Source organism: Nannobrachium achirus (genome assembly GCF_963921795.1).
Source record: "Nannobrachium achirus genome assembly, chromosome: 10".
NCBI classification, from domain to species: domain Eukaryota; kingdom Metazoa; phylum Chordata; class Actinopteri; order Myctophiformes; family Myctophidae; genus Nannobrachium; species Nannobrachium achirus.
The window spans coordinates 62,744,575-62,769,286 of NC_137819.1; the positions used below are offsets into that span (position 1 = coordinate 62,744,575).

The 24,712-nt window shown below is 46.1% G+C and overlaps 3 protein-coding genes across 3 annotated transcripts in view; 2 read left to right on the plus strand and 1 right to left on the minus strand.

Annotated features, from left to right (window-relative positions):
* Positions 1-3,218: 3,218 nt before the first annotated feature.
* LOC308293207 (aflatoxin B1 aldehyde reductase member 4-like) lies at positions 3,219-4,304 on the minus strand (the record flags this gene model as incomplete). The annotated part of the gene is made up of 1 exon (XM_080735644.1): positions 3,219-4,304. The coding sequence occupies one exon, from the start codon at positions 4,302-4,304 to the stop codon at positions 3,219-3,221; it is 1,086 nt and encodes a 361-aa protein (XP_080591770.1).
* An 878-nt stretch (positions 4,305-5,182) lies between these two features.
* On the plus strand, positions 5,183-10,507 carry LOC308293208 (eukaryotic translation initiation factor 4 gamma 1-like; the record flags this gene model as incomplete). The annotated part of the gene is made up of 1 exon (XM_080735645.1): positions 5,183-10,507. The coding sequence occupies one exon, from the start codon at positions 5,183-5,185 to the stop codon at positions 10,505-10,507; it is 5,325 nt and encodes a 1,774-aa protein (XP_080591771.1).
* Positions 10,508-17,935: 7,428 nt separating this feature from the next.
* Positions 17,936-24,712, plus strand: part of mturn (maturin, neural progenitor differentiation regulator homolog (Xenopus)) — a gene marked incomplete at both ends in the record, with an annotated part of 9,526 nt that continues 2,749 nt past the window's right edge. The window contains one exon of the mRNA XM_080735006.1: positions 17,936-18,124. Coding sequence (XP_080591132.1) covers positions 17,936-18,124 — 189 coding nt within the window. The remainder of the gene's footprint in view (positions 18,125-24,712) is intronic.

Genomic DNA, 24,712 nt, shown 5'->3' on the forward strand with positions numbered 1-24,712 from the left:
GACCCCCCAAAATAGTTTGAGGACCCCCCTGGGGGTCCCGACCCACAGGTTGAGAACCACTGAGCTAGTTGACAGTGCAGAGAGACATAATTAGCCCTTCGCTATGCCCCTCCTAAAGCCGTCCTTGTCCAATGCCAAGTTAGCAACAGGTTACTAACGCAGCTGACTTGGCAAGCTGCCATGGCAGCGCGCATCGCTGTACCGCGAGTCTGGCTGCTAGATAGAGATGGGATTTATGGTTCTCTGAAGTGAACCGGATCTCTGAGATCCGTTCCTTTCAAAGAGCCGTTCAAAAGACTGCCTCATTTTAGTTACTGGTTACTTTGTAGATTTTGATTATGATTGTAAATCACTTCCACCCAAATAGGCCTATACATTTTTGCCATTGGATACATTTCTGGCATTTGAAAATAGGTGATCTACAAGCTCACAATGTGTCACGTTGCAATGCATTGTGAGCTTGTAGATCAGCTATTTGCAAATGATTTTTCTACATTTTACTCATTGGAAAACCTGTGAAACAGGACATTCTGCATAATGAGTACGTTCTAATATTGGTACTTTAAGTACATTTTGAAACCAATACTATTTTACTTTTACTCTAGTACATTAATAACATTCCAAACTTGATTGCAGTATTGATATGTTTACCTAAGTAAAGACATGTAGTACCTTTCCCACCACTGTTCATTAGAAAGGAACGGCTCCCTACTGTGAACCGAATCATATCGTTCATTTCAAAGAGTCGTTCAACAGACTCGATTCGTTCGCGAACGTCCCACCCACTCACTTCCGTGTCACAAACACTGAAACAAAAACAGAACGGATTGCACTGACCTACACAAACCCACGGGAATAATTTAGGAGCACTTCATGAGAAAATATAACTGGTAAAACTTGTGTACTGTATGTTAATCTGACTTTAGTATAGGCTATTGTTTTCTTCCTGGACGTGCGTTTGTTTGTGGCAGGTTAGTCTGCAGCTGGGTGCTATTGCTGCACGCCGCCATGGCAGCTTGCCAAGGCACCCGCCTTAGTAACCTGTCGCTAAACGTGGCATTGGGCAAGCACGGCTTTAGGAGGGGCATAGCGATCGGTCAATTGCCTTCCTTTGATCCATTAGCAAGGGGCCAATTACTACTTATTGGCATCAGCTGCCAGCTGTACACAGAGTCTGACACAATCACCTTCCCTCTGCAGTGCAGAGGGAAGGTGATTCAAGGGCTTTTGTCTCATTTCTCCAAAAGCCCTTGAATATGACTGAAAATGATTAAGGATTACTGTGATTATGGTAAGCTTACATTTCATATCGCATTCACCTTACCTGTAACTTTCAGTACTCCCAGAAAATATTTTTTTGAAAAAAAAAAAAAAAAAAAAAAAACTTTTTTTTTTCTCGATTTTTTTTCCCCCGATCTCCGATCTTATAAAAACGGCCATATCGGCGGCCGATCCGATCACGTGATCGGGATCGGGCAACACTACGTTTAATACAATCAGATAGCAAAAAACTGTTTTGATGCATTGGCTGCCTATGGGAGGTATTGCAACCCTAGATTCATCCGATTATAAAAAAATCTAGTGTTGCAATTTGTGGCTAGGGTTAGGATAGAGTAGCCTACTTTTCCCACCACTGGTTGTGAGTTTCAGGAGAGGTTTGGTGGGAATTCTTATTGCAAAAGGCCCATATCTCTTTTAACCTGGAATTATTTTATACTTTATATTTTGAAAAATAGCAGATATACAAGCTCACAGCGGGGCACCGAGTGCCACGCTTGTAGATCTGCTATTTTTGAAAGATCGTGAAAATACTAGAAAATATTGTTCCTACGAAACAGTGTGGGCTCGCATGGAACACCATGTATGGGCACAAACGATCTACGCAACAGGCACATACATACTGTATATGGGCCCCAATGGACACTCCAACATACTGTATATGGGCCCCAATGGGCACTCCAACATACTGCATATGGGCCCCAATGGGCACTCCAACATACTGCATGGGCCCCAATGGGCACTCCAACATTACTTCTGAGACTCCTACATTTTATATACTTTACCCTTTATACTTTAGTATCTAAAGATGTGGGAGAACATACTAAAAAGATTTAATGTGGGCGTTGTTGTTATTTTTATGGGGCTTTTAAGCCGTGACATCATTTTGTAGGCAGAGGAGAACTCTGCCCCCAGAGCATTTTCTGTCCCTCGCTATTTCAACAGATCCGAGACAAGAAATAACGACTAAAGTATAATTCTACCACTTTCCTTTCAACAACAAAGAGAAGAAAAATTAGTAAATAGTAAAAATAGTAAAAAGATTCGCTTTCTTGGGGGGCAAAAGTTCTCCTCTGCCTACAAAATGATGTCAGACTTAACAGCCCCATAAGGTCGCACTTGTTAGTGGTGATGTCACCAAGAACGCTGCTCCTCATTGGCTAAGGGCCCTGCCTTTGTACTGTCAGTCATTTTTTGAGGAGAATAAACTTTACCTATAAAGTTAACATACTGGTCTCTCCTTTCAGTGAGCCCACAATTAGTCAAATCCTTTTTTTTTGAGCGGTGGTAAACCACTCCATAGAGTGGCTGTGCGTGTGTCTGTCGCCACTTTTCCTCAGCGTTTTGCCATAGCAATGTGTTTTCCTCAGCGTTTTGCCATAGCAATATGTGTGTGTGTGTGTGTGTGTGTAGCCATATTACATCACCAATTACATCCTAGACCTATATCCTAGTCTTTTTCCTCAGCGTTTTGCCATAGCAATGTGTGTGTGTGTGTGTGTAGCCTGTATTACATCACCGATTACCAATTGAAGACGTTATGCAAGCACGACCACCGCTCACTTCACATTGGGTGTGATTTTTTAACCAGATAGATGGTTTAATGCCTTTATAGATGGAGGGGCAAAATGTTTTGACCAGTTTAAGATGGACACCTCCAGAAAGTTATTTTTGCATCAACTCGTATATAACAATTAAGTGCTGTGATCTGATACATACTGTACATTTATATGTAAAAATATTCTTTACATGTGAAAAATAAAATATTAAGTCAAATATTATGTATTCAAGTGGAATTTCTAAAATAAACTGTTCATATCTTGTCATGTTCTCAAACAAACATTAAGGCAGAAGGAAATTGTAGATCTGAACATAATATGAGTGGGATACTGCAAATCACCGCTTTTCAGGTCAAAAAATGTAAAGGCATTGCAGGCTATTCAGCGAAAGTAATTTGGACACTCATGGGCCACCAGGTTCCAAGCTTGTTTGAAGGCCTCTACCACCCTCTCGTCCAGAGGACCCTCCTCTGAGGCGGACATGTTCTGCTGAAGCTGCTCCGTGGAGGACATGCCAATGATGACGCCGTCTCCTAGCTCACCCTTAAGATGGGAGTGATGGTACATCCAGCGTATAGCTGCAGAGCCTATGGTGGGTTTCTCTGAACCATAAACGGCCTCCAAGGATTTTTGAACAAGATCTATTGCCTGGAAGTGTCTCTGATTCCAGTATCTTTCCCTGTACTTTTCAGCCCAGCTGTTGCCAAAGAATCGTCCTGCAGGCTGGGATCCATCCTTGTCTTCATAATGGTACTTCCCTGTCAGAAGGCCCCCTGCTAAAGGGTTGTACGCATAGAATCTCATCCCGTAGTTTCTCAGACATGGCAGCAACTCTGTCTCAACCTGCCTTGTAGTTTCATTGTACATTCCCTGGTAGACGGTAGGAACAATCCAGTCGTTGTGCCGGCAGATACACACAATTTCAGCTACCTCCCATGATGCATAGTTTGATAGCGCCAGCTCCTTGAATTTCCCCTCTTTGTGCAGTTCATCGCAGGCTCTCAGGGTATCCTGGACGGGGGTTTGGTGGTCAGGAGCGTGGAGGTAGAACATGTGCACAGAGTCTGTATTTAACCTCTTCAGGGAGGTTTCCAACTGGGAACGAACACTTTCCGGTCTCAGCGTCTTACCGTCCCAAGGGTTGGCCTTGGTGGCTATGTTCACTGTCTTTGGTAGATTCATGCCCCCCATGATGGTCTCCGCCTGTCCGTCCGTGTACATGAAGGCCGTGTCCACCTCGTTGTGACCGCGGTCCAGGAACGCTCTGACCATCTCCAGGCTCTGCTCCGCCGTGGCTCGTCCCCCGAACGCCATCGTTCCCAGCAGGGAAATGGGCTTTTTCCCTTGAGAAGACATGTTTCTCAGCGCCACTATAACCACCGGCGAATGCGTGAAAACTTGCTTGCTAATAGTGCACGTTTTACGGAGTGTGTTCAGGCCTACAACTAATCGTGTTGTCCACTGCATCACAATTAGTCAAAATCTATGTACGCTATATGTATGTGTCTGTGTGTCCGTGTGTACACCCATATAGCCAATCACGGGCTATACGGAGAGGGAAAAAGGGTGACGTCATAATATCGAGGCGTACCTAAGGGCCACGAGAGGGGCCGTCTATGCCCGTAGCCAATCAGATGGGCATAATCGGGCATATTTGTCCGAACATCTTGAGGATTGGTGAACCAAAAATGGACCAATCTCCATGAATGGTCAAGTTTCACGTGACATCATAATATCTTACTATAAAACGGCGGAGCGGAGCGGCCCAAACCTCTAGTATAATATAAATGGTAAGATTCATGGTGTCTTGTTATTATTTAACAATGCTGTCGATGTGTCCGAGGCTTGTGATGTGCACTGAAATGTTATATAGCATTCAATTGCGTGTTGCTTAGTAAGTGCGTTTTAAAGCGACAACTACAAATCAGTGTCGCTAGGCAATGGTATGTGATGTGTATGACGTCAGCCCAGATATTGGGTTATTGGGTTATATATAGGTTTTGAAGCATTCAGTGCGTTTACGTGTCTCGTTTGTGTATTGAAGCGTTATTTTCAACACTGCATCCAAAAGACAGTTTGAGTAGCCCTAGATATTGAGGCATATAACTTGTTAATAATAGTCACTTATTTTATTTCATTTGAAATACTATACTTGATTATTATTAATAATAATCACTTCTTTTATTTCATCTAAGAGGAACGTTCATTTATTCAGAGAGAGAGAGACCGAAGGCTGCACAACAGAGGAGGGAAGAGGAAGAAAGGAGAAGAGAGAGACATTGAGAAGAGAGAATAGAGAGAGGAGAGGAGTGGGGAAGGACAGAGAAAATATGCCTACACTTGAGATGACATTCCGTCAACAGTACTCCCAGCATGCATCTGAGAAGTTTGCGTCCAAACAACAGCACCCAGTGCCAGCAACCACTCCTGGATTCCACCCTGGCACAAGCCCCGCTGATTACTGTAATTATTGTGGCACCTACTTACCTGCCCAGGTCAAGTTAACGTTGCTGCCCATGGACCCCAGCCACGTCTACCAGCCGGGAACTTTCTCCCAAATGATGATGATACTCCCCCAACTGCAGCAGCCTTTCCCCAGCTCGCCGCCGGATATGAAGGGTGGGTACTTCGTGCCGGGACAGTACCAATTGACCACCTATGTGCCTACACCTCAACCGTACCCAGTAACGCCAGGCTCTTCTGGCTTCTACTCCGGATCCATGCCTGGTGCTTATGCAGGGGCCTACTACTCTTCCCAGGCCCAGATCATGCCCCAGGTACAGCCGGGGTGTGTTGTCATGAATGCCGCTGTCCAGCAACAACAGCAAAAAGTGCAACACATCACCATCAAACAGGAATGCAAACCGATCAGAATACGGGACCCTAACCAGGGAGGCAGAGACATTACAGACGAGATCATGTCAGGAGGCCGCAGTCGTTCAACCCCAACCGGGCCCCGGTCAGCCATATCTGGATCAAAGACTACAGCTGGAGCCCAGGCAAACGATGAGAAGGTCACGGTTGCTGCCCCCGCATCTGTGCTGGTCACACCTGATGAGCCGATTCCAAAGACCCCTGAAATTATCAAGAGAGAGGTCCTCCCTAAAAAGTCTCCCCCCTCGTACACAGATATTGAAACACCTCCCTCTTCACCCCTGGACCTGCCACCATCCTTGGACGACACTACTCTCACCAATGTGATAAATGCTCCCCCCAGGGAACACACTCCTACCCCTCCTTCAACACCGGAAGAGCCAGCCTACGCTGCACCCCTTCCAGATAATGTCCCTACCTCTGCAGCACAGGACAGAACAGAAACAGGGGAGAAGTCCGAAGCAGAGTCTGAGTCTACTTTATTAGATGCAGGCTTTGCCCCTCCATCCATCACCGGTGGGGCGTCTGAGGTTGAGTCAGTGGGGCTCTCCATCCCGCTTTCATCTAGTAGCCAGGAAGAGGTTCCCCTGGAGACTCCCAATGCCCAGCAGGATAACCTCTGCCTCCTGCAGGATCCAGAGGTCCCAGCCTCTAGCAGTGGTGATTACGACGACAGCCCCATCAAGTTGCCGGCCCTGGCCACTAGCAGTGGTGATTGTGACGACAGCCCGATCGAGTTGCCGGCCCCGTCCACTAGCAGTGGTGATTGCGACGACAGCCCCATCGAGTTTCCAGGGCAACTCGATGTGCTGGAGGAGCTCTGCAAGAGCTCTGCCTCCTGCCTGCCACAGGACTCCGAGGCCCCAGCCGACAGCACGGGCGAGTGTGATAACAACCCTATTGTCCTGTCGGACACTACCCAGCAACTTGATAATCAGCTCTGCGTCCTGCCTGCCTCACAGGATCCTGAGGCCCCAGCCACCAGCACGGGCGAGTGTGACGACAACTCTATTGTCAAGTCTGACATACCCTGGCAAAGTGATACCCAGCTCTGCCTCCTGCCTGACCCACACAACCCAGAGGCCCATCAACCTAAAGTGCCCACAACCATGCCTTTTGCTCAGGTAGCGCTCACACCCATTGCCCAGGCAATTCCTGCTCTGGTCACCCAGGCATCACTCTCACCTGTTGTCCAGGTGACACTCGCATCCACAGCCCAGCCAGAGACACCAACCCCACCTGATGTCCCTGAGACCATTGCCCCCATTGTCCAGGCAACGGTTACATCCAGAGCCCGGTCAGAGACACTTGAGAACATGGCTCCAGTTATCCCAGATGAATCTGACACTAAGATGGAGACCTCAATGCCGGTTGACAAGGTGGAGACTCCTGCAGAGGGAGGCACCGTGGTCACAGCAGATGCTAAAGAGGTGGCGACAGCCTCTCCTCCACCTCCTGCAGACAAAGAGAGGGAGGACACCCCACCTCCCACCACATCTTCCCCTATGCCAGGGGAGACATCTAAGCAAGCTGCAGTGTCTTCATCAAAGAAAAAGAAAAAGAAGAAATTAAAGCGAAAGATGAAGGCCAATGGAGATGTCCAGGATGCCTTTACCGAGAAGGTCGTTGAGACCCCCCCTGAGCCAGAACCCACCTCTGCTCCAGACACTCAGGCCCCCACAGCCCCTCCTGCCCCAGAGGAGGCTGACTTGACCTGGAAAGACAAGGAAGACAAGATTGATGTTGAGAATATCCAGTCAAAGGACTCAAAGCCAGCCGCCACTGTCAATAAGTACCAGTACAAAGAAGAACAATTGCAGCCAGTCATCCCAAAGGAAAATAAGAAGTATGACAGAGAGTTCCTTCTGGGCCTCCAGTTCATCTCAGCCAGTATGAACAAACCTGAAGACCTGCCAACCATCAGAGAAATTGTACTGGAGAAGGTCACTAAGATGACTCTGCGACAGCCGGACCCCAGTCATCTACCTAACTGTGATGTATCTTACTTTCAACCTATCAACCAGGACAGACATGGCATGGGGGTAGGAGGTGGAAGAGGACCACCTCCAGGTATGGGTGGAGGTGGCGGTCCTCCTCGCTACCAGCAGGTAGCGATGAGACCAGAGCCCAGGAAGATTATCATGCCACTGTACGAAGACGTGCAGCTCAACAAGGCCGAGAAGGCCTGGAAGCCATCCAGCAAGAAGCCAAAGCTGGAGGAGGTTGTTGACCCGGAGGCCCTGACCCAGGAGCTGTTCAAGAGTGTGCGCAGTGTCCTTAACAAGCTGACACCTGAGAGGTTCCCAGAGCTGGTGAAGCAGGTGATGGACCTCCCCATTAACACAGAGTACCGGCTGAAGGGAGTCATTGACCTCATCTTTGAGAAGGCCATCTCTGAGCCCATATTCTCTGTTGTCAATGCCAAAATGTGCCACCACCTTCAGGAGCTTGAAGTCCTCAACAAAGATAGGCCAGGAGTAATTGTGAGGTTCAAAAAGCTGCTGCTCGACCGCTGCCAGCAGGAGTTTAAAAAGCACAAGGATGATGATGAGCTATTTGAGAAGAAACAGAAAGAGCTTGATGCCACTTTGAGGGAGGAAGATAAGCAGCGCCTTGAAGAGGAACTGGACAGGGACAAGAGGTACTCCCTGGGCAACATCAAGTTTATCGGGGAACTGTTCAAGCTCAGGATGCTAACAGGGAAGATTATGCATGACTGCGTTGTCCAGCTGCTCAAAAATAATGACCTATCCCTGGAGTGCCTGTGTAGACTTCTTGAAACTATTGGCAAGGACCTGGACTCACTGGAGAAGCATAGGCCTCAGATGGACCAGTACTTCATCCAAATAGACAAGATCATCAAGCAGAGAAAGACCTCCAAGCAGAGCCAAAAGATACGCTTCAAGCTGGAGGATGTCTTGGACCTCAGGCGTAATCTCTGGGTGCCCAGACAAAGGGACCATGGGCCTAAGACCATCGCCCAGATCCACAAAGATGCTGAAAATGAAGAGCACATTAAGTTCCCGCCACCTTTCTCCCAGAAGCAGTCAATCAATGGCCGGGGCCCGGTGGGGCCCGGTGGCCGGGGTCTTCACACCTCTTACCGGGGTAGCTTTTCCCAGGATCAGGGCTGGAAATCAGATCCCAATAAGATCAACAATGATTTTGTACCGAAAAGAAAAACGCAATTTCCCGACATTCTGGCCCCAGGAGGTAAATGTATGTGGGGCAACAGTTGGAGTAGAGGCAGCAGTGATGGAACCAGTGTCAAGCTGGCTGAACCTGACTCTGAGTCTGGTAACTGTCTGGTCACAGGCACTCTGAACAGATTCTCTGCTCCACAGCAACCCTCCTTGGACACAGACAAACGAGTGCCTCAGAGAAACCATGGGGACCGGTATGATCGATTTGACAGAAGAGAAGACAACCAGAGCGACAGAAACAGACCGATGAAACGCAGCTATTACCACGACGATTACCGTGAGAGAGATCGCCGCGGCCCGGCTAGCCCTGTCTGCCATGTGGCCAACATGACAAATGGCCGGGAGCGGGAGGACAGAGAGAGAGACCGTGGAAGCAGAGACAAGGATTGCATCAGGGAGGCTCGTCCCACACCCCCACCTCCGCAGACACCCACTAAAACTGCCTTGACCGAGGAGGAGCTGGAGAAGAAAGCCACAGCCACCATCGAAGAGTACCTTCTCATCAACAACATGAAAGAGGCACTGGACTGCGTGCAGGAGATGAACAGTGCCCAGCTGCTATTTGTTTTGGTGCAGAAAGGTGTGGAGATCACGCTAGACAGAAAGGACAGGGACAGAGAGAACATGGGGTTGCTATTGCACCAGCTCATCAATGCTGGCACGATGCCTACACAGCAGTACTACAAAGGGCTTCAAGAGGTCCTGGAAGAGGCAGAGGATAGGACCTATGACTGCCCCCACTTATTGTTGTATCTGGCCCAGCTGATCACCCCCGTGCTCCACGAGGGAGGTATCCCCATGGGACAGCTCTTCAAGGAGGTCACCAAGCCTCTCCTTCCTCTGGGTAAGGCCGGAGACCTGCTGGTCCATATCATCATTCAACTCTGCAAAGGAATAAGCGATATGAAGGTGGGAGCCATGTGGAGGGATGCAGGCTTTAGCTGGAAAGACTTCCTGCCTGAGGATGTAGACGTTATCAAGTTTGTGACGGAAAAGAAAGTTGAGTTCACCCTGGGGGATGAGTCTGAGAGCGGCAAGAAGGAGGTGATGTCCACGGAAACGAGCAAACAGCTACACAGACTTATGGGAAAGCTGGACAAACCCCTCCAGGACAAGGACTTTGACTGGAACGAGGCAAATCTCGAGGAACAGCAGACATCCCCCAACATGTTTATCAGAGCCCTGATGACCTGCATTTGCCGGTCGGCCATCATCTCGGACAATCCACACAAGGTGGACATTGAGATCAACCAGAGAGCCAAGCTTCTACAGAAATACCTGACCGACGAACAGAAGGAGTTGCAAGCCCTCTATGCCTTGCAAGCCCTCATGGTGGAGATGGAACAGCCTCGCTACCTGCTGTTGATGTTCTTTGACACACTGTACAATGGAGACGTGGTCAAAGAGGAGGCCTTCTACAAGTGGGAGTCCAGCAATGACCCAGCTGAGCAGCAGGGCAAGAGCGAGGCCCTCAAGTCAACCACTACCTTCTTCACCTGGCTCCGTGAGGCAGAGGTAGAGGATGACCACAGCTCCCCACTCCCCTCTCCACCCTCTGGACTTCAAGACAGACTAGCGGGTTTCAGACATTGACCGCAGGAGAGTGATCACTGAGTGGACGGATTCTGGAGATCATTCTGCATGAACAGAATATAATAGAAAAAATACAAAGCAAGAAAAAGAAAATTCTTCTTTCTTAAACTGGGAGAGGTTGCATTATGGATCAAATGTTCAATCTGACTATTCTTTTTCTTTTTTTTTCCCCTCAGTTTTTTCCAGTGGAATGTCTATTATCAAGCCATCCAGATGAGGGTCTTTGGGTCTGGTACGTTTCTCAGATGTAACCTTAAGGGGGCTACATGCTTAAAAAAATGTTTGACATCGGAATATTTTTTGATTGGCCTGTCCACAAAAGGTTCTCACAGACAAGTGTCCATTCATGCTGCCTCCCAACCACCTACTGGTACTCAGTAATCCAATCAATGGGTCTGACCTGCAACAACACAGCTAGCTGACAGATCACTATGGCGCCTCAATACACTGACGCATTTGTATACAACCAGTGCTAGCCTGAGGACGACCGAAAGAGAGAGAGAGAGTGCTAGCCTGTGATTGCGACCATCAGGTCGCAGTTACTATCAAAACCTCCACCGGCTGTCAGTCCGTCTGTCTGTCACGTCACGTCATGTCACACTTTTGGCCCTACTCTTATATCCAGCTGCCCCTATCCATGCCACACTTTGCACCACACACTCCTTGGCTGGCAAACCACCTGGCAAACCACAACCTCCACCCCTGATTTCTCACATGCCTTCTTCTAGGGCCACCATGAGGTTTCTTTTTGCAGACTGTTATCTCTGGCACCGTTGCCTCTATCCATGCCAAACGTTGCACACACACTCCTTGGCTGCTAAACCACAACCCCCGCCCCTGATTTCTCACATGCCCCTCTTCTAGTGCCACCATGAGGTTGCTTTTTGCTGACAACAGGGAGTCTTACTGGTTTTAATATCTGGATGTTCCGACGCGCAGTGAGTCACGGTATGGTGTTTTTGCTGTTTCTTCAGACAGTTCATAAGGCATGGTCACTAGAGAGGGGTTTCAGAGGTGTTTGTAGAGACTAAAGGTCCTCTCCTCAGCCAACGTCTGTTCCAAACAATCACTTCAATAAATATATACAACTTCTGATAAATCACACTGTCCAAAACTAGTTCAGTCAGCACATCTAGGGGTGCAGGGGCTTCCGGAGAACGTTCTGCTTCACATCAATTTGCAGTTGTAACCTACCCTGTCCAAACAAGGTTCTAATGTTTGGACAGAGCATGATTTGGGCTTTATACACCATAGATACCGGTACATCAAAGCTGACAGACATCACAGACCACACACTTGAAGCCATGCCATCATAGACTGTGCCTGGAGAGAGACTTGACACCGGGCAGAGTCATCTGAATTTGTGAAAAATATTTCTGCTTTATTTCTGAAGGTGACAGTGAGAGAGCGACACAGTAATGTCAGGAGAAAAAGAAAGGATTACATGCAAGTTAAACTTGCATCTGCTGGACAGATCAAAACTCCATTCACACTGCATTGCTACAGGCTGAAGCACCTACACAATTTTTTTTCACATGTATGTTTTTCTGTGGACGCCCCCACCAGTTTTAGATTTGGACCTTAGGCCCACCCACTTCATACGTATTTCATATCGGCTGCTACTTGCACAAGTGACTGATGTACTCTGCCTTTATTATTTTTTATGTTATATGTGTGTGTGCGTGTGTGCGTGTGTGTGTGTGTGTGTGTGTGTGTGTGTGTGTGTGTGTGTGTGTGTGTGTGTGTGTGTGTGTGTGTGTGTGTGTGTGTGTGTGTGTGTGTGTGTGTGTGTGTATTTGAGTGCACACTGCACACCTTAAATATATTAATTGTTTTGGTTATTTGGCATTTTCCTTTTTTCCCTCAACACTTATGATTATCTCGTGTAACTTTAATTTGTGATCATTTGACCCAAACTTGTGACAGTGTCACAAGTTTGTGACAGTGTCAGTGAACTTGTGACAGTGTCAGTGAACTTGAAGTGGCAGCTGACGTGTGAACTCCAAACTATGAATTAAACCTGCATGTCATCATACTGTACAACAATGTCTCACTGACGATGTGGCATTATCGAGTTCACAACATGTCACATCTGCAACGCGATGACTTTCAAGGAATTTCTCCTAATTTGTGGCAGCACAAAAATACCAAACAACTCTAATTCGATGAAGGGAAAAGGGAAGAGGGTGATCGAAACAGACATCACAGTCATACACACATTATGCTGTAAACCTAGCCTGGTTCCAGCCCATAGACCCGCCCACTCTCAGAGTGGACTGTTCAGCTGAGTCTGAAATCAGGCTACTGTAAACCACCAAATGAATATCATGTCATAACACTACACATAAAGTCTCACAACATAAACCCATAACTGTTCCCATTTTCAAATAATAGCAGGTTAATAACACGATAACATAACGTTCTGTGCCCCAGGCAAATTCTGACTTCTAAGCGACAATACTGTATTATGGGATGGGAGATGGGAGAGATGATAGCCTTCATCACGAGACCAGTCCAGTTCTATTCATCCATTTGACAGAGCTTGCAACTGACAAAAAGAAACCAAAAATACACAGGGAAGACATCCGTGTACATTTTAACCACACCATTCTTTATATTGGACTTTAGGAGCTGGTATGAGGGGATTAAAGAATAGCTTGGAGCAGGCCTGGAATTTCATCATTTTAGGGGCAAGGCCACTTGGCCTTTGGTGTTTTTTGAGAGGGCAGTAAGGCCATGAAATACAACGTTTTTTCATCCATTGCAATAATGAATTGAATTTGAGGATTAAGGATGATTTTAAATTTGATATCTGCAGTCAAATAAATAAATTATGGTATACAATCTGATCTCAGCCCTGCACCAATCAAAGTCACTGGATGGAGAAAGTGCTACAGTCAGCAGCTGGGGCATTAAGGCCACTGTGGCCTCAGGGCATGCCATTGTTTTTAGGAGCACAAGGCCAAACGGAGGGGCCACGACGGCCATGGCCTCCCTGAAACTCGTGCCCTGGCTTGGAGAAAATGTGGCTTTGGCTGGAAGGTTCCTCTCACATCAGAAGATTTCTTGAATGTTATTCTATGTCTTTAAATGTCTTGATGAATTGAATACACACTGGACCACAATGGAAACAAGCCCTTAGGGTTTTCTTGAGTTATCCTTTTAGTAGTCTAGCTCGCGTAGCCAGACAACTATTCCACAATCTCCGAATGCTATAGAGTCTTGAACGGCAGCTCCCGAACGGCGAGTATCGGAAGTAGCTGCTGCTGCACTGAACTGTAGTCCCATTGGAAACGTAACAGAAACACAATAGCTCAGACAAAGTCATTCGAGCGGCCTATTCTTGTTATGGGTGTTTAGTTTAAGAAAACGTTTGAAAACATCATGGAGGTAACACCAACAACACCAGAGAAAGATGAAATAACGCCCCCAAAAATGTTGAACGGAGACATAACGCTTCCAGTAGGACATGTTATTGCTACTGCACCAAGGGAGCGGTTGCGTCACATCCGCTTTATCTCGCACTTATCGTTTCTATATCCGTTTGCCAGACTGTATGCCGGGAGCATTTGCGGTTTACCACATTATGGTTGAGTAGAGTCCTTCGGGGCTCTATATATCATCACTGTCTGACACAAACCTCGTACCTCCAAGTTTCAAATTTGTAAATTATTTCGCAAAGTAAAGCCCTGCTTCATCATACAAGGCCTTCGCACAAAGGTAGTGAAAACAGCCGATCTACAAGCACACAACGCCTCGCACCGCGAGGCGTTGTGTGCTTGTAGATCTGCTGTTTTCGCTAGTTTAAATCATTTTTAAAAATTATAAATACAAAACAAACGGTTTGGATATACAAGGTTTCCACCCGACAACGACGATATACTATAGTGTATTTTCTGTTTTTCTGCTAAAGAAAGCTTTAGCAGAAAATAACCGATCGACTTGTTCTGGTGACTGATTTTTCAATACGTTTTTTCATTGTCTATGTTAGAAGATTCTAAATTAAGAAATAAAACAAATATAACTAGGACTGCACTCTGTCAAGGTGACAACTTGCACCTTTCACAAGTATAGGCCATGTATGGCCTACTTGTGCGCCAGCAGAGCGCGCCATGAGGTGCGCTCACCACTGGCATCACCACTGGCATTACCGGAAATGCTGGTCCCTCATTGGCTGTTAATGATGACGTCCCCAGAAATGCTGGTCCATGATTAGCTTCCTGGTGCTGAAGTCACGTTTTGAAGGGTAAAACCTAGCCTGATTTCAGACTCAGCTCACGCTTTAGTCTGAAGCTGTGCCCTATTCTAAATGATTTACGGGGGAGGGACTTTGCGAGCGTGCGCGTGCGTGACCGCGCGCGAGTGATCGCGATGCATCGTGCTCGCGACACACGGTGATCGCGACGCACGGCCGCGGTGTATGTGTTTGTGTGTGTGTCTCTGTCTGTGCCAGTGACTGCTTCCACACAGAACTGCGACCAGAAACATGTAATCAACATTAACAGCTTGTGAACTCAGCGCGTGCGTGTGTGTGTGTGTATGTATGTGTGCGTGTGCCTGTCGTGTGTGAACTTCGTTTGAAATCGTTTCAACTGCTGCGCTGATTGGATATTTGTTAGACCCACCCCCCACCCCCCGCGCTCATTGGAGCAGCCGAATTTTTGGGTTGCTAAAGCCGATTCCTCTACTCAGCTCCAGACCAGAGAAAGAGTCCACTCTGAGAGTGGGCGGGGTCTATGGTCTGGAACCAGGCAAGGTAAAACCCTGCTAAGAGCCCATAGAGTTAACACAGAAATCGCAAATGTAATGCAATTTCCGAATAGTGAGGTATAAAATACGGCTAGCATGATCAAGAACACAAGATAGTAAAAGGCACAAAGCATTATAATTTACTTCAAGTCCAGCAATTTCTGTGTTATTTTACCCTTCTAAACTGACCTCAGCACCAGGAAGTTGCTGAGAAATTTGCTGAGTGGGCGGGCTGTGAATAGGGCTTATTGGGCTGATTAGGCTCCTATGATTAGAGTATAGGAGCTGGAGCGGTTAGTAGGCCTACTGCTCATAAAATGAGGGTCCCCTCATGAATTAGAAGGACAATATCAGTCACCAATTAACCCGCCTAAAATGCATGCCCAAATTGGAACAGTTGTGGACACAAAACTACAATGATTGTGGCTACTCTTGACCCACCAACAGTAAGCTAACCCCTGAAAATTCACAAATGCAGTGTAAAACATCACATTTCTCTTACCAAATTGTAATGTTGTGATCACTTACTAGGGAAAAGAGGATTGAAAAAAGACCTCCGCCTATGGAAATTGTCCATCAAGGTGTCATCAATTGATAGGCAACATCTTATGAATATATTTCAAACTATTAAAACTCTACAGATGTTTTAGTGAGAGTAGTGCTGTAATATTAGTAATGTAAAAGTATAGGGTGAAACATGGTAAAAACGAGTAAAAATAAGGTGTAATAATAATGTAATATGAGTAATGTATGGATGAAAAATACAATGGCAGCTGATTATATACTGTAGGGCCCCTGTAGCAGAATCAACATTGAAATTGTAATTTGATTTTGTCTCTATTGATTTATTGACCTCTGAACAGTTTGGTGACTGGCTTCCCATATGGGGCCTAAGTGGTTTCAACATAGTTAACATTGAGTTTGTAGTTGAATGTCTTGAACTTTTGAGCATGCCTTACTTATGTTATCCCTAAACTTCTTTTACTTGTTTTACTACTTTGAAAAACATTTTAAAACACTTCAAATAGCCGATCTACAAGCTCACAATGTGTCGAAGTAGATTGGTTGGTTGAACTATTTTACATTTTAAAATCTTTAGGGATAAGGCATGGGCAAAAGCTACAGTTGGCCAAATAACATGCTGCCATGTCAGTCAGTGCATGGAGAATGTCGCCATCCAGTGGTAGTAAAAAAACTTGCCTGATCATTATGAGGTTATTCAACACATCCACATTCACTGGGGTTTATAACGCTATAACGGGTTTATAACGCCAAACTGTCTCCACAAACAATCGTGCATTAATGAGGATGAGCGTGTTTTATTATCTTCTGGTGTAAAAAATAATAATGAATGAATGAATGAATGAATGAATGAATGAATGAATGAATGAATGACATTAATAGAACAACAGGCTATTAAAGGAGCTATAGTCAACTTTTTCTTGAAAAACGGATGCTAAAATAAAAATAATGTTTCGAAAATATTTTATAAAAAAATAAGCTTCATATATGTGTTTCAATTAAAAAATGACCACAAAAAGCGGAAAAATAATGATAAAATAATCATTTTGGTACTTTGTTTACATTTACAGGGCCCGTAAATGTAAACAAAGGGCCAAAATGATTATTTTATCATTATTTTTCTGCTTTTTGTGGTCATTTTTTAATTGAAACACATATATGAAGCTTATTTTTTTATAAAATATTTTCGAAACATTATTTTTATTTTAGCATCCGTTTTTCAAGAAAAAGTTGACTATAGCTCCTTTAAGTTAACCATTGTTTGGGACTGGGAGCCCTGGTAGCCTATTAAGTAGCTATAAGCATGAATTATAGCTACAAGGTGTGTATGTTGTATTCTCTAAAGATTCTAACTGGCAGATATGACATTCGCTAAATATGACCACTTTAAAAAGTTGTGCTGTTAAAATTAACTCGATATTGTAGCCTATATTAGATGGGTGAATTGATAGGCCCAGAGGCGTCAATTGGGTATGGCAAGCTATGACAGTTGCCATACCTTGGCTACAGGGGGAAAATAATAAAATGTACTGTAATCGCACATCGTACCCGTTGCTAAGGTATGGCAAACATGACTGGTGCACCAGTCATGTTGCCATACCTTAGCTTTTTCTGAACTGACGCCGCTGCATAGGCCTGGTCCGCACCGCTTCACTTTTCGTCATCGCGTTTTTCTTTTCTCTCTTTTCTTTTTTTTTTTTTTTTTTTTACAGCGGGCGTGTATACGTTCCTGGCGGTGTGCGTATGCGACCGACACCGATCGGATGATCTCATAACGGCCGGGGGGGAAGCAGGCAGCAGAATGAGGCTTTAAAGACCGGGGGTTTAAAACACCGAACCTCGGTTAGGTTTATAGGCTATGCGTCAACAGTAGTAGCCTATATATCCCTCCGTATGGCCATCATGCATGCGATCCTCTAGAGAATTATGCGGTAGGTTTAGGTAGGAAGGGGCTTCTTTCTGCTGTGCTGCTGTGCTGTCCCGTCAGCTGTTTTGTGTCTGGAGTGGACTGGGAGCATCACCACCGCCCGGTGTCCGTGCGTGGCTCTATAGGGGCTGAGAGAGATCACAACAACACCCCGCCGCCCACCACCACTCAACCGAACCCAGAGGATCGGGAGCGATCGAGCGGCTCAAACAACGGGGAGAGCAGCAGGGATGGAGTTCAAGCAGCTGGTGGACGCCGCGGAGAAGTGGTGCGCTGGCAACCCGTTCGACCTCATCTTCGCCGAGGAGGACGACGAGCGCCGGCTGGACTTCTACGCGGAGCCGGGGATCTCCTTCTACGTGCTGTGCCCGGAGTCTGGCAACCTGACGAGCACCGGAGGAGGAGCCGCGGACAATTTCGTGAGTGTGATCTGATCCACACTCTAGTCTAGCTACTAGTAGTCTACTCCACAGTCACACACACACTCACTGCTCATCATCATCACAGGCCCGTGTGGCGTGCGTGTATGTAGTGTAGTAGTGCGTTTGCGTGTGGTGCGCGCGTCTGTTTTGTCGTAAATGGAGCATGGATGGAGGTGGGTGGGGATAGGAGGGGGGGGGTGTTGTCCTGTCCCCGGTTCCCTTATGGATAGCAGCGGCGTCAGTTCAGCAAAAGCTAGGGTATGGCAACATGACTGGTGCGCGTGCAACACACCAGTCATGTTGCCATACCTTAGCAAATGCCAACAGGCATGATGAATTTATTTCATCCCCCCCTCCCGTAGCTTAGGTACGGCAGCTGCCATACCTTAATTGACGCCTCTAATGCACCCCCACCCGGTCACTTAGATCAGCCAACACAGGGATGCTGACAGAACCCTCGCTCAAAACTCCAGGGCAAAAATCCACTCGTCCGAGACAGTTTGCCCTCCTGGCCCCCAAGTTGTGGAATAAACTCCCTGTCGCACTTAGAACAACGGACTCACTCGCTAGCTTTCGCCGTGGACGGAAGACTCACCTTTTCAGACTCCACCTAAACCCTTAGCACTACAGAAAAAGAATCAATGAATACATGAAGCTAGTTAGCATTTGTTTTTGTTTTTTAGGTTTTTTCAGAACTTTGATTATATTGTGTTTTTTCTAGATAGATATCCATTTGCATTTGTTATATTGTTGATGATGTACTGACATATTATCTTGTTTATTATTGTGATGTTATCTGCTTATTGTAAGTCGCTTTGGATTAAAAGCGTCTGCTAAATGCCTAAACTGTAAACTGTAATGGATAATAAGGTGGATACAATTCAAGGCGGACCTAAAAGAGAGTGCGTCAGTTCAGGGTGTTCATCCAGCATGGGGTGATGACATCATTGTTGGTGGTGCCTTTATTCTTGTGTCAAAAACCAACAGCAGCAGCAGCAAGCAGCATGGCTGTGATCACACACGCGCACGCACGCACGCACGCACGCACGCACACACACACACACACACACACACACACACACACACACACACACACACACACACACACACACACACACACACACACACACACACACACACTATATAGGCTGTGATGGTGCCAAGGATGGGGCCTGCCCTGCATGCCTATATAGGCCTTCTTGTGTTATTGTCTGCGTGCATATTTAGCTCTACATGCAGTGATGGGCAAGCTACTTGGAAAATATAGTGAGCTACACTACTAGTTACTCTTGATTAAATATAGCTCAACTACACTACAAGCTATCCCCAGAGAAATGTAGCTAGTTTCCGTTACGCTACTTAGAAATGTAGTTAAGCTATGTAGCTAAGCTACTTGTAGCTAGCTACTGCCCATCACTGAAGCTCTATAGAGACGAGCCATGACCCGCTGTCACTCATGCACAGTAGCAGAGAGGGCAGGGCCAGATGCTTCTGTCCCACTGACTGCCCTGGGCTTCTGTCCTGTCAATAACAGATCATATCAGTCCTCTGCTCTGTGTTGTAGCTGTGTACAGGCAGACCTCGCCTTTGTTGAATGCATGTTGCGTTGGGGTTTATTATTACATAGATAGAGTTCTAGAGCAGTGGTTCTCAACCTTTTCAGGCCGCGACCCCCATAACCATATTTTAACCGGGGACCCCCCCCCCCCCCCCACCCTGACGAGCACTGAGAGTTGAGGCATTACATTTTGTATAACACGGTTCTATTGTGAAAATAGCCAATCTACATGCTCACAACGCCTCGCGTTGCGAGGCGTTGTGAGGCGTTGTGAGGCGTGTAGATCAGCTATTTTCACAATTTCTGCCTCTAATATTATATAATATAAGAGTGCACATGTTACCAACAAGAGCCTGTATGAGGGAATACCAAGGGTGAGCGAGGAAATTGCTGCCAGAAGAATGAGACTAGCAGGACACTGCCAGAGACACCAGGAGCCTCCTGCCAGCAAACTGGTGCTGTGGGAACCAACACATGGGCACCGGTCACGAGGACGTCCCACAATAACATACGTGGATGTACTCAAGAAAGACGCAGGAGCGCAAAGCACCAACGAGCTGGCCAGATGTATGGAGAACCGGGATGACTGGAAGCGACGATGGAAGGCTCGTCTGAGGACGACCTAGAGAGATATTTGACAATTCGGCCTATGTTTAATTTTTCATTTTAGAGGTATTAAAAAGTCCTTAAATTGTCACTTTAGAAACGTGCAGAAACCCTCTATACACTTCAACTTTACGTTGGTTTGTTTACTGTTGAGTGAGAAAACAATGTTGCACATGAAGTTAATCATCTGGGGTCCCCCCAAAATAATTTGGGGACCCCCCTGGGGGTCCCGACCCACAGGTTGAGAACCACTGTTCTAGAGCGCAGTAGGATTTACAATTTAACAGTGACATTTAGGCAGATTGGTGGAGCAGACTCTTCCACTGTTTACCTGTGTTTCTTTCTTCATCTCACTGCATCCAAGTTCTCTTAAGTCTCGAGCTTGTTAACTTGTTGCAACCCGTCCACAATGGCAACGTATGCAGGGATGATGTAGCAAGGAACTTGTGTCCCTGTGCACATTAAGCCATAAGTGTGTAATAAATAAATCTGAACCCCCCTCCCTCGGTATCACACAATACTTTATTAGCAGTTCCCTTAGGAAAAGCACAGGACAGTACAGTTCACGGTCTTCTAATAGGATTCGTTAAACCCAAGAAAGCACTGTGGCTTGTTTGCATTTGAGACATTAATGACAGACAGATATACACAGTACTAGCAAAAGACATCATATAACAGTCAGAAATCAGAAAGAAATATTTACAGTAAAGTAGAGACAGCACAATACTTTGCCAGCCTTTCTGCCTCGTCTATCTGGGCATCCCAAGTTGTCAAAACCCTCCACCAACCAGTCTGTGTGCAAGTCCTTGGCTGGATCACCAGAAGAAACAAAGTTCTTGCACTGCGGCCTGGTGTTAAAGCGCTCTCTGTAGTTGTTCTCATGGACTTGGACAGGGACGTGCTGGCCATTGGGAAAAGCGGGACAACTCCTGAACAGCCGGTTCATTCCCGGCCGGTCCAGGCCGGCCATTAGGAAAAATAAAAAATAAAAATGTCGGCCTTCGTTCCATTTTGGGGGCTGGGCGGCCAACAAAGTAAATTGTCACTGTCGGGCAGAAACCTCGAATCTCCAAGTTTCAAATGGATAAATTTTTTCGCAAAGCAAAGCCCTGCTTCATCATACAAGGCTGTTGCACAAAAGTGGTGAAAACAGCAGATCTACAAGCACACAACGCCTCGCACCGCGAGGCGTTGTGTGCTTGTAGATCGGCTGTTTTCTCTAGTTTAAATCATTTTTGGACATACAAGGTTTCCACCCGACAACTACGAAATATAACTCATGTACAGTAATTGGCCCACTGGCTTGTCACTTGTCATGATCTGAAATGGCAAATCTTTGAGCAGCAGCAGCGCTATAGAGAGAGATCTCTCTCTATAGCGCGCAATGAGGGCCTCTACAACTCTTTTTCCCGGGCTGAATCAGGGGCCCAGCACGTCCCTGGGTTCGGAAGTCCACCCATTCATTAGCTATTCGGACAGCGGACGGACATACCACTGGAAGGCCGCTGGGTCCGACCACATAAACCTAACCCTAACCTCAGTCAAACTAACGCTGGTGAATGCTAACCTGGTGAAATGCTAACCTGCCGACGCTGGTGAATGCTAACCTGCCGATGGCGGTCAATGCTAACGTGGTGAATGTTAACCTGGTCGGACCAACGGGTTGTCGAACCATTGCTCAGTCCACCTTCCCGGGTAGCTGTTCATGGGAGGAGCCATCAGGTAGCGTTGGCTGCTGGTAGATTCCACACAGTGAATAGTGCCTTCTTGTATGCAGGCTACGTAGTCCACAGAAGTTGCATCCACTGCACTGACGATTAACGATGGTAGTTACAACGGAGCAGTTTAACGCCATTCCCTGGACACCTGCACGCACACACACACACACACACACACACACACGCACGCACGCACGCACGCACGCACGCACGCACGCACACACACACACACACACACACACACACAGAGACACACTAGGGCATTAACGAAAAAGTCGACAAGTCGACTCAGTCGACTTCATTACACAAGTCGACTCCCACCGAAGGAAGTCGAAAGTTGAAAAAAAAAAGTTCTATTGTGAAAATAGCCGATCTACATGCTCCCAACGCCTCGCGTTGCGAGGCGTTGTGAGCATGTAGATCGGCTATTTTCACAATTTCTGACACTATATATTTGACAATTTGGACAATGTTTAATTTGCCATTTTAGAGGTATTAAAAAGTCCTTAAATTGACCCTTTAGAAATGTGAATATACCCTCTATAAACTTGAACGTTATGTTGGTTTGTTTACAGTTGAGTGAGAAAACAATTTTTCAAATTAAGTTAATCATCTGGGGACCCCCCAAAATAACTGGGGGGTCGTGTGTGATGTGATGACGTCATCAAACGATAAAGTCGACTTCAACTCAACTTTTTACTGAGTCGAGTCGACTTGCAAAAATCACAAGTCGTTAATGCCCACACACAAAGGCCTACTTACCGGTATGTCATATACTTTATTGTCACTTAACAGGTTTAGAGGTGTAAAACAGTGGGTGAAATTTAGTTTTTGTGTAAGCACAGCTGTTTTTGTTATTTCCGTAAAGAATAAAGGCAAGAAGAAGATGGGGGCAAGGGGGAAGAGAGATCAATCAATAAAAAATGTACAAATGATCTACATATTTACAAAATATTACCTGAGGTAAGACATGGGGCTGTCACGATTATGACATTTTACATGACGATTAATTGTCACTCAAATAATTGCAATTAACGATTTAATTGTGTTTTTGTCGTTAACAATTACATTTCTGTTTGGCTTTTAGGCTTTTCAGTTGCACATGGCAGATACGACACATAACCTAAATATACAAAGAAACTACTGACACATTTGGCAACTTTATACTTAAAAAAGAACATTGATAGTGGAAATAGCCGATCTACAAGCTTACAACGTGTCGCGATGCGACGCGTTGTGACCTTCTAGATTGGCTATTTCCAGTATTTTTGACTTTCGTTTTAAATACATGAACATTTTTCAACATGGAAACGATTATGACGATTATGAAAAATAATCGCGATTACATCAAATAATTGCGATTAGACGATTGATTATGTACTAATTGTGACAGTCCTAGTAAGGTGCGGTAAGTAGGCTACCTGTACTACCTGAGGTTAGAGATAAAGTGCTGTGAGCATAGCAGCAACAACACTAGCATAGCAGCAACAACACTAGTATATCGTCGTTGTCAGGTGGAAATCTCGTATCTCCAAATTTGTACGTTCTTTCGCAAATCATACAAGGCCGTCGCACAAAAGTATTGAAGGTGCGAGGCGTTGTGTGCTTGTAGATCGGCTGTTTTCACTAGTTTAAATCATTTTTTAAATGATAAATTCCAAACGAACGGTTTTGGACATACAAGATTTTCACCCGACAACGACGAAAACTGTCACTGGAGTAGTGGGAACGCCACCGTCGCCCCCTGCAATGTTGTGGCCCTCGGCTTGGTACCCTAGACACGGTAATTCGGCCCTTGGGGAAAACTAATTGGGGAACCCTGCTGTACATGATATGCCATGGACATTAATTAAAACAAAAAAAAAAACAGTGAGATGCAGCATATCAGTGTGTGTCGACCACATAGTCCACGTAGGTTAGGTAACTGACACTGGTATAAACTGGTATAGAGACAGAAAAGGTTATTCTGATTATTCAGATGTTCTGGAGTCTACAGGATTTAATTCCAGAGATCCAGTTACTCATGGTTGATCAATATTGCTATCAGCTAGGCATCACCTTAGCTCTCTCTTCTCTTACACACACTCTCTCTCTCTCTCTCTCTCTCTCTCTCTCTCTCTCTCTCTCTCTCTCTCTCTCTCTCTCTCTCTCTTTCGCAGACACACACACACACACACACACACACACACACACACACACACACACACACACACAGCCCGTTTTCCCCTAAAACATTGCAGAGCGTCCAAAAATACGGCCCCATTATTTTTCAATGAAGTAAACCACACCGGCGGTGTCAGACGCGCGCAGTCGCGGGTCTGCCGCCTCGCCTGCCGCACCGATACGCCGCTGTTCTATTTTTCCAGCTTTGCCGCGCGGTGAGCATGTTCTCCCATGGTTCTCCCCACCGGGGGAAATGGATGTGCTGTGTGGCAGCGCGCCACATCCAGTTGGGGTTACCTCGCGGCACTTCACGTGCGGCGATACCGCGACACGACGCTGCACAGCTGCCAGCGTCCAGTGTGTGCTCCCCTATATTCTTCCACTAGGTGAAACCATAATATCAGTTCTACAGTGTTTATTTTCTTCTCATTGTTTCGTAGTTCTGCAGAGGTTTAAGTGAAGCCATAGTAAAGTTATACTGTAATTATAAACTGCGGTAATTCAAAACGTAGTAACAGTTTGCAATGACCGAACCAGATA